This window comes from Lampris incognitus, chromosome 1, assembly GCF_029633865.1.
Source record: "Lampris incognitus isolate fLamInc1 chromosome 1, fLamInc1.hap2, whole genome shotgun sequence".
NCBI classification, from domain to species: domain Eukaryota; kingdom Metazoa; phylum Chordata; class Actinopteri; order Lampriformes; family Lampridae; genus Lampris; species Lampris incognitus.
Window position 1 is genome coordinate 143,888,527 of NC_079211.1, and position 10,873 is coordinate 143,899,399.

At 41.6% G+C, this 10,873-nt stretch overlaps 1 protein-coding gene across 3 annotated transcripts in view; it reads left to right on the plus strand.

Moving 5' to 3' along the window:
- The window catches only part of pbx3b (pre-B-cell leukemia homeobox 3b), a 74,062-nt gene extending 64,048 nt beyond the window's left edge, over window positions 1–10,014 (plus strand). Inside the window, exons 6-10 of one of the 3 annotated variants that reach the window (XM_056281805.1) lie at window positions 652–681; window positions 4,796–4,961; window positions 6,075–6,187; window positions 7,449–7,538; window positions 9,800–10,014. In XM_056281805.1, coding sequence (XP_056137780.1) covers window positions 652–681; window positions 4,796–4,961; window positions 6,075–6,187; window positions 7,449–7,538; window positions 9,800–9,892 — 492 coding nt within the window. In that variant the 3' untranslated portion in view covers window positions 9,893–10,014. The remainder of the gene's footprint in view (window positions 1–651; window positions 682–4,795; window positions 4,962–6,074; window positions 6,188–7,448; window positions 7,539–9,799) is intronic. The other 2 variants (XM_056281815.1, XM_056281823.1) reach the window with 2 other exon arrangements.
- Window positions 10,015–10,873: the final 859 nt, after the last annotated feature.

The window sequence follows — 10,873 nt, forward strand, 5'->3', positions numbered from 1 at the left end:
GCCGAAATTGTGCGAAAAAGTGTCCGCCAGTGACATTCCTGGCAGAAAATCAGCCTTTGTGTGAAACTCGGTGGTATTGGGTGCAAGAGCTTTCTGTACCATTTTTACTTACATTTTCTTGTACGATGTGGCCTATTTAGATGTAGCTCTTTGAAGGCTGTGGCAAACAAGAAAGTAAAGATTGTAGTTTTCATTTTCATACTCACAGATTGCCCACCACGTTCCACAATTTCGGCGCCATTTCAGAGACACACGGAGAAGACTGCGAAGTATCACGGCTGCTCACGGAGTGCTATCCCTGCAACATATATGTTGAAATAATGCCGAAAGAACTCGATTGTTTCCCTTTATAGCTAGCTAGGTAAACCTGAAGGCAATATCTCTCACACCCAACCCCCACATATAAAACAATATGATCTTGTGCTCTTTATTTTCTATTACTGTGACTACTATCTATCTACATTTCTTGTACTCTATTTGAATATGATTTTATGATTGTCCTAATTGGACCCTATCGAAGAAACGTTGCTCTATACAACAAGCGTTAATCTACAATGTTCTTTTTTGTGTGGGGAGGGGGTGTTGAGGGGTATAATGAGTGTAGTCATTAAGAGTCAGATACTGTAAAAGCCCATTCTTTTTTGCCTTCAGGGGGTGGGAAGCACCATCACAGTGTCACAGGTATGTCATGACTTCTCCTGATCCACTGTTTTCATTCTTTGTACCTCCTTTTGTTTATGTATGTACAACCTCAGTCTTCACTGCACAGATCCCTCCTCCCTCACATGGATCGTTGCTAATGCTACCAAAGTTTACTGCACTTGCACAGCTTTACCCAAGTTTTGAATGTCCACCAACAGACTGTACAAAATGACAATTAAGAGAAAGCACACTATTTTCAACTAGACCACATATTTTCAGGAGCCCCTCCCCTCCCCATCTCACCATATTTTGTCTGTATAAATGTGTCACATTGCATAATTTTCTACTTCTTTTTCCTGCTCTGATTTGTTATGTTCTGCATATATTTTTGTCTGTTGTAGAGTTTCTACCACTGTAGTTGTGTCCTCTTGAATCTTGAGACTACAGTCTGTGTTTATTTGTTCATTTATTTATTTCTTTTTTGTTCCTCTCAGTGTGTGCTTTATGGCGCTGTAAGAAATGGGCACTGACCCTCACAAGTGGACCCTCCTCTCCCTGTTGTCTGAGCGCCTCACTAGAGAGGCCACTCGATCAGATCCCATGAGAATGAATCAGCTAGTGCAGAAATCACGGGGCTTTTTAAAAAGTCACTTTAATTCATCCAAAGCCCCGGCCGTGATTTAGCTCTTGACAAGGGGTGAGCATGGCACACACTCTTGTTGACTTATTCTTACCACTTTGGCTTATTTTAATTGAGTGACAGAGGCTCGACTTGATGCCGAATGTGCTGTCAGTGCCTTACCCCCTGTTATCCTTTGCAGTGCAATGCAAGCGGTGTCTTTTGCAGTCAAAACTCACTTGCTGTTCTCCGAGGATTCGATTTAACAGTTCTTCACACAACACCTTGAACTATTAAGTTTGCGTTAAACAAGAGGTTTATTTAGTGACACTCTCCTTGAAGTCTGGAGAATGCGTATACTTTTTTTCCCCCGTTGGTCAGGAGGGGATCCCTCTTAGGCTGACTGGTACTGTAAATGTTTGGTTTCCTGTGCTGGCACCATATCACTGCCTGGGAAGCTCGGCCAGAGCACCACTCACACATTTAACTTGCCGCATGGAGAACCACAGCTAGAATCTAGCTTTCTCATCAGCGCTCAGAAGTACATGCACTGATGCTTTTAATAAACCTAAAAGCGAGAGAAAGGTGTCCTGAATGTACTGATAAATTTAGCGTATCTTTTTATTATCTGACCAAGCTCACTGAATCATGTTTAATGAAACGCTTCCTTTTTAATCTGAGACTGGTGTGCTTGTTTATAGTGACTCCATGATGTGCAAGCAGCAAATACTGTTTTTAACTTATTGCACAACATAAATTAGCAACCCACTAAATGCATGATGCGGTCTCACGATTTCCCTCTGTTGATTTGCATGTGTCATGTTGGACTTGTTAATGAGGGTATGGGGCCGAACGGCTGCAGTATGTGTCAAAGATTATGGATATGTCAGAGTCCATAATTCATATAATCTCCAAACAGGGCTGTGGAAAGGGGATATTGTGCTTGTACAGCATGAACACGAGGCCCCCCGTCCGACCAGAAGGCGGATTCCGACGCAGAGATAAATTTGCACCACGTGCTGATGTTAAACAATTTGCAGGAATTATAATTCTAAGCCAGGGACACTTGAGAAATAAGGCGAGATCCCACCAAGACTGTGCATTGCCTTTCGTTGGCAGGAGAATTGACTGGAAGAAGTGTGGAAATGTTTGAATTATTAACCACCGTTCCATAGCCTCTCTAGTGGCTTGCAAAAAAAAAATAGCAAGGGTTGTGTTCTTGCAAGAGTCTGCATGGTCATTATACAATCGCTGCCTTTGAGGCTGCTGAGGTCAGGTAATTCAGTCTCACAACCTGCTTCTCACTGCACAGAGAAGTCAATTGAATGCACGGCCTGCCACAAGATAAAAGGGAATTAGTTCTGTAGATTGGGTTGTGGTCCCCACCTTACAGTGCCTCGCGTTTGCTCTGTGTTTAGCCGAACCTGGGAATCACTAAAGCCAGAGTTCAGTGGGCAGGAGAGAAATGTGTGCAGAATGGAGAAGTGGTGCTGTAATACCCAGGGTATTTGATGCCAACGCTGCCGAGGCTGTCAAGGCTTGCAACACCATACAGTGGTAGAATACAGTCATAACAACTTGCTTTTATGATAAAGTGCACTTCCAGTCGAAAATAAATCAGAAGTTGAGGCGTCAACAACCACTTCCTTGTCAAAACACCAGCAAGCGATTAGATTTTATTACGGTTAGTGCTATTAAATTACATCACTGCCATTACTGTGATATTATGTGATTTTATATAAAGTAGTGTATGCTGTTCCATCAGTGTCAGCCATCGCATTCACTATTGTAGAGTGTTTGTTCATCTGCAAATAATACAACTGGCATTGTTTTCAGGAGAAATGTGCTCATTATTTTTTCTTTCAGTTCTACAACAACATGGCAACACTTTGAATCCAAGAACCTTTTGACACGAGAGAAATATTTTCTGTATTATCCAGTGCTTTGTGAGCACTTTAAACGCTGTCTGAAAAAGCAGCACCATTGCATCCTCTTTGGCCCTAGAATTCTCTATAAGCAGGTTAAGTAAAAAGGATGATGGCCGGGGCTTTCATTGCTTCCAATTAAACCTTGCTTGTTAGTTTAACCTCTAGGTAAACCCATCAGACAATTGATGTCAAAGAAACCCTGCCAACAGTGGGCCTCGCCTGAATGGTCATTAATTTTAATTGCCCAGATATTAAAGATTTAGAGCACAGAGACATGCAGGATAGAAATGATCTGATGTCCTGCAAATCCAGTCAGTTTTGCACCACAACATCGGCGGGCTGCTGGGGATATTAAAATTTAAGCACACGAGTGGAAATTAAATAAAGCGTCATTAGGGGCAGCTGCTCTTTGGCTGGTCCAGCACTGGGCTGCAGGGCCTGAGAGGGTGGGCGGCAGCACAGCGACAAGATACCCTAATTTATAGGAACATTAAAAACAACCATATTCTCATTATTATTCCACTGTTATTGCAGAGCCAGCATTAGCACACCCCTATTTACACCACACACAACTTTTCAGTCCCTCAGTGTGATGTACAGTAATTTCAATTCAGATTGAACTCAGCCTTTCATCCTACCTTTTAGGATAATACTTTGGTTGAATAGCTCCATTTTGTTTTGTTTTTTTATATGCATATAAATCTGTGAATACTCGCCAGCCATCTGAAATGGGCTGTTTCAATCCGTCGTCGCCACTGTCTCCGGGTATTTTTCCTTTGTTTCCGATAATTTTGAATGGTGTAAATTGCATTGCATTGATTTTCAAATGAAAAGCAGATTGCCGTAATTTTTGACACCCCTGCATTGTAAGCTGTTGAGATAGGAGAAAGCATGCATACTTTTAATCTGAAAAAATACATATATGTTATAGATACAGGAAGAAAGGGATGTATATATGTTATAAATATATATTTATCAAAGCGTTTACAATAAAATGTGATGTTTTTTAGCATTCTGTTGTCACCGTTGTGCTATGCCAGTCGATGCTGAGGGTGTGGGAAGCCAGAGTATTATTTCATACCATGAACTCCACAGCTGTATTCGCTGCTCTTTGTCATGTAATCATTCATTGGCTCATTGGCTGATTGAATGTTTAAAACATAGATTACATGGGTTTCCGTCTAGATAAAAGCCATTTGTCTTCAATTGCTCGCAACATTTTCAACTATCGCTCTACATGTATAAAAAAGGGAACATTTTGTACTTAAATGACAGAAATTGTTTCCTTTACATCGTCCCTTGTAATGATGCACAATTTTAAAAACCTTAAGCGCCTTTGCCATGGGATTTATGGTGCCCCAAGTGTGTTGGTTTCGTCAGGAGACAAACAGAGAGCATGTCATGCTCCCATCCATGGGAAGACACAAGTGATTCCCGATTATGGCTTAATTAGCTGGCGTACCCAGTGGACATTACTGCAGGGGCTGGGAATTGGGTACTTGATGGACCTAAACGTGACATCTTGAAACAATCACGCTGCTCAGTGCACAGTGCAGTGGCTGCTTGACGTCTGACTCCTCTGCTTCTGCTGTGCTCTGTCCCACAGGTATCCAACTGGTTCGGCAACAAAAGGATCCGGTACAAGAAGAACATAGGCAAATTCCAGGAGGAAGCCAACCTCTACGCTGCAAAGACGGCCGTAACGGCAGCGCACGCGGCAGCCGCCGCCGTGCAGAACAGCCAGACCAACTCCCCTACCACACCTAACTCCGGTAGGCACCCCGCTATATAGATAAAAAAAAAAAAAAAAACTCTGCCCTCCACCCTCAGCCCTTAACCGTCTGCCTGCCTGCCTCACCCACTCATGCACCATTTACACAGGCGAGAGTGACAGGCTCTGCTCCCAGCTTGGGGATCACAGTCTCTGCTGTCTATGAGACAGTTGATGCCAAGCAAACTCATGCATAAAGAGAGCGTTCCTGACTTGTGAACTGAGAACACATGTATTTTTTCGGGGGGGGGGGGAGGAGGAGGGGAGGCAAGAATTCTGAATGATGTCAGTGGGATTTGTTTTCCCCTTGACTTTGTCAACTTCACGTCATTTGTCACGGTACGTAGTCCCACTGAACGGTAGTGCTTTATCGCTAAGAGAAAATAATTGCTGGGAGCATTTTTATACAACTGTACAATATTATACACAAAAAAAAAGAGGAAGCAAAATATACAGTTCATATTGAATAGGATTCATATGGCTATGCAAAGGCAACCAGGGGCATGTTTAGTCCAATGAAATAGGTTATGTAATGCTCAGATTGGACTTGGTTGACCTGCGTCGGGATGTGGTAAGCTTATGAAGTGGTCCCCTTTTTCTTGCACCCAGGATTCCAGATGAAAGATGAAGAGTTTCAACTGGATTCTGCAGAGAGCAAAAACACTCTTTTAACCAACATGTTTACTGGTACTGGTCTTTTCATAAGCTTCTTATTGTCCTTGTCATTTACCATGTGATACCTCCCGCTAACGTTAAATTGGAAGTAGGTGATGTGGAACAATTGGGAGCTTACGCAACCAACCACATATAGAACTGGTCCCTTGTGTCATGTGATTTTCATTTCATTTGTGTCTGCCCTTTTTTTTTTTGTGAAAAGATCTGTATAGGCCTACTCTCCTAGTGCATTATCCCCCCTTCTGTTCATTTCATTGTTTTCCTTCCTTCACCCGTGTAGTTGCTTGCTTTTCTGGGAATCTCTCTTTCAATGTGATTGTGTGTTTGTTTTGAGTCTGCATTATGCAGACACGCGAGTGGTATTTGCGTATGCGAGTGTGTCTGTGCCTTCCCTTATAGCCCTCTCATATATTCAGCTACTTACATCTTCCCTTTCCAGGTTCCTCAGGTTCTTTTAGCCTCCCAAACTCTGGGGACATGTTCTTGAGCATGCAGAGTCTGAATGGGGATTCATACCAAGGGGCACAAGTCGGAGCCAATGTACAGTCACAGGTAGGATCCACAATCAAGGACAGGTCCTGTGTACCAGTGCAGAGAGCCGTCCTTGTCTTGCCTGTGTACTGAGCCATCCACAGTGCAGTGTGAAGTACAGTAAAAAAAAAAAAAGAAAAACTAAAAAAAAAACATGCTGCTCACACCGGGGCAGTTCAAATTACCACAGCGTGGCCTGCAACACGATGAACTGTGCCACGCTGGGTGCTAGCCTCCCTGATTGAGTTGCTTACTGACTCTAATTCGCTTTGGATGGAATATTCTGGCAGCCAAAAAAATAATCCCACCCCATTGCTATCATGACAAAAAAAAAAAAAGCTTCCCTGATTTCCTTTCTATTGTATGAAAGAGACTAGCAGTCAAGAAAGCATTTTGTGAATGCATTTGGCTTTGACTTGAGCTCTTGGGTTGGTATTGGGTTTATGGTACCGTGTTTTCCCCTTTTTTCTGTAATCAATATTATTGTCTCCCTGTCTCATCTTGTGATTTGTTTATTGTTGATGTTGTCTTCCATTCAGTAAGTTTAACTCAGGCACACAATAAAGGCACACCATAACCATGAACATATGTCAATGCTCTTCATGAGGGAGGTAAAATAAAGATCATTATAAACTGGTCATCACTGTATGTCTTTTATTCTTGTCCTCTGTCCATTCAGCTGTTTTTTGTTTTGTTTTTTTGTGAACAGAATTTTTCCATGTCTCTGTTGTCCTACATGTTTTGTTTTGTTTTGTTTTGTTTTGTTTTTTCCCCCCACCAAAAACTGAACAAGTTTTCCTATGACAATGTGTTATGAGTTAGTTTCTAAATTGACTTCTGACAGAGCCAGCATAGAAAATGCGATTGATAATCAGTACACCATTTTACTCATACGGTATGCCTTGTTTATCTATCTGGTCATTTGATTTCAAGAATATGTATTAACCATGTAAATACAGCATCAGATCTGATTAGTTTGCCATGGCAAACACAGTCAAACATATCAAAGAAGGTTGAATCAGTTCATCTGGATACAATGTTTAGTGATTAAATGTATCTGTCAATAAACATTGTATCCAGATGAACTGATTCAATCCTCTTTGACATTCTTACCTGGATTATCGAGCATGCTTCAAGACATAGACAAACATAGTTGCTTTATATATTTTGCAGTTTCACCCTAGACAGTATCTGTTGTTTCACTGAGCATGATTATAGTCGGTGTTGTCCAAGCTGTTCGACACCGAGTTCACCAGCTTGTCCACCATGTCTGTCCCCTCAGGTGGATACCCTGCGCCATGTTATCAGTCAGACGGCAGGATACAATGATGCTCTCGGGGGAAACTCAATGTATAGTCCACATGGCATACATGTAAGTAGACTTTTTTTTCTCCTGTTCCACATATAGGATATGCCAGATAAAGGAACAGTAGCAATGTTTCTGCCATCTTTTTTTTTCTCTTTCTATCATTCAATTTCAGCGCGCCTGTCTATCATCTCAAAGGGAATAGTTGGTGGATGGACAGTGCCGAAGGGGGAGGGGAAAAACTCACAGCGTTCTCATTTTATTTCTGTGCCAATGGTTTCAGCGGTGGTTTCCGGTGATAGCGAGCGTGGTAAATAGTGACTCTGAGGAAAGCCACTGGCTAACCTTTGCATTCAGATCTCGTGAAATGAGAATCTACACGGAACACCGCCTCCACTAGTGATTGAGCTTCTCATACGAGGGAAGTGAGCATATGTCGTAAAACATTAGACGTCGCCGTGCAGACGTGTTGGCACATTGTCACGGGGATATGTATAAAAGCTGTACTTAATAGAGCATATTATAGGGCAAGAGAATAAAAAAGAAAAAAAGATTCTTGAAAACCTTCAGCTTTACTTTTATAAACAGCCTTTAATACTTCATGTGACTCAAATGAAAATGAGATGAAAAGGCTTTCGCCGTGCTACGTGTTTCATTTAGCTGTTTTGAAATGCCTCGCAGAATTTTCCGTAGCCTTATCTTCGTGATAAAATGCGAACACGTGATCGCCTTCGGCCTCCTCCAGACGTGAATTCCATCTTCCTTGATGAGGTTTGATATGGAGCCTTTTTTTTTTTTTTGTAAGGCAGCACATAATCTGAAGCTATCAGAGTAAAGATTAATTTAGTTGATGAGAGGACGAAGATAGAGGGAGGGAAAGAGAGAAATAATATCAGACAGCTTTCTCTCCGCCACGGCAGCACATCATTATTCGCCATCGTTGTATTGTCACGCCTATTTGCAAGGATATTAGACTTTTGAAGTCATTTTAGGCTAAACATTGCAAATTTTGAATGCTGAAAGGGGGTACTGACAAACGCTAAATAAAAAATTCTGAGGTTACAGATTTTTTAAAAAAAGGATGTAATTCATATAAGTTCTTCAGTGTTATCCATGATTTTTGTTTTTTTTGTTTTTTTTGAAGCGATATGGTGAGGAATATTGCCAGCACTCACTGCTCTCATTTCTGTCTTAGTCGAGAGCCGTCTCGCTAAGCTCTTGAGAAGTGTCAGGTCTTAGTGGGATCAAGGGTTTCTCACTTGAATCTCAGGGTTTCTCACTTCCATGACCTATTCATACCGGGTCACGCCGCACGCTGCATACTAACACGCCACTGCTAAGGCCACACATCAAAAACACTCTCTACCAAGGGGGAAAAATGAGCAAAAATGTTCCTTAAACGCCGATTTCTGAACTCCAACTGGATCACAGAAAGGTGAATCAGTTCATGTGGACACAACGTTTAGGGGGATGATATGGTTAATCGTCTGTGAATAGTACAAATCGCCATTGAAACTCTAGTTGGTGGCCACACCTATTTGCGTATGAAACCAATCGTTGGTTTTGGTCGTTATGCAACTGTATTGTTTATAAGGGTGGGGATACCTGCAGTCAGTCGAGACTGAGGAGATCACTTAGATGAGTGATGAGACGTTCAACACATTAATATAATCAGCTGTATTAACATAGCATTTAATTAGTTTTTTTTTAAGTCTTTTTTTTCTGTGAAGAATTGACATAACACGAATTTTAGTCCATGATGAGCCACATGATGGATCATAGCAACCGGTTTATACCCGAGAGAGGAAAAGTGCATCATAGATGAATTAGCATACACTAACCTTTAGCTTTGTTGACGGTGACGTAGGGGGATCCAGTAAAGGCTAGGTCATGCCTCCAGCAAAGCAGAGTCAGACTGGCTAAGACTGGCTCTCTTGGAAAGGCCCTGCCCCGTCACTTTCACTCAGCTTCCCCCACCTCACCCAGCCCAGGCCCTCCCTCTTCTTGACTGACAGGAGAATATGTAGCGACAAGCTGTCTGCCTCTGCTGAAATCTGCTCAGACACCGATTTCAGGGAATGCTCCCATTGGTTGAGACAAGAGACAAATTTGTTTCTAAGGGTTTCTTCACTGATGCCGCTGTAACCCGAAATAATGCTGTCGGTACCGATCGCACAACATCACTGACTGTTTCCCCCACATATTTTGGATATTAAACTGCTTTTCCACCAGCAAAACAAAAATGCATTAGTTTGATGATAATATTGTACAGTTTTGCATACTTAAGTACTAGATTGTAATCATTACCCTCATTGTGTGTTTTTCAGGCTAATGGGGGATGGCAAGATGCAACGACTCCATCTTCTGTAATATCTCCAACAGAAGGACCTGGAAGTGTGCACTCTGATACCTCGAATTGATCTGCTATTAACTCATCTTAGCCCCAAGATGGGCAAGGACTCTTTTCTGGCTGACCAACTGCAGAAACTCTACGAAACCTTTTCACAGCTAATCCTTTCCTGTACCTAGAAACCCCCATTGCCATGCTACGCATAAAACTACATTCCTCATTATGAACACCCAGTGTTTCTTGATTGTTCAGTGTTTTTGGGTTGTTGTTTTTTTTTTTTTTTTTGCTCATAAATCGTCATAAATCTCACAACTACACACCGACACACCATGCCTTTATTTGTTGTTTGTTGTAGGAGTAAGCACAGATATATACAGATACTACACAGCTGTCAGATCTTGCTGTTTTTCAATCTTAATTGATTTTTCTGCCGCAGACGTGGAGAAAACTCCGGCTAAACTCTGCTAAATCTGAAAGAACTGAAAGTGCTGGATGACGTTGTCATGTGTGTTCCTGTGCCATTCTGAATGGCGGTCTTGATTTGTTCTGTATTTTGTATCATATTTTGAGGATTAGTTTGTATTCAGAACACCGTTCATGTAATGCTCTTACAGTAAGCAATGGTTTCTTCGACTGAAATGCAGTTGCAATCTTGTCCAGCAACCCCAACAGTGCTACTGTTGACAGCTCAATGGCAGCTTTGCCGTTAATTTAAAGATTTATTTTGCCTTACAGCCACGTGATCACAGTACATTAACACAAGGTGATATCCATTCCAAGTCTGGAACGTAAATATGTCTAATTGATTTCTCGACCATAACATGTCACCATTCCATACTTTTTATTTCATGTAAGGTGTGCACAATTTGTAAAAAAAAAAATTGTCTTTTCTTTTTTGTTGTTGTTGTCTACTTATGGAAATGGTCATACTGTGGGTCTGGCAGAAAGACGAATCCCACAACATTTAGTTTTGGCACAAAAAAAAATCACGCAGGAACAGTTGTATATAATATACTTTAAGAGTAATTAAACATCCTACCAATCAATACAC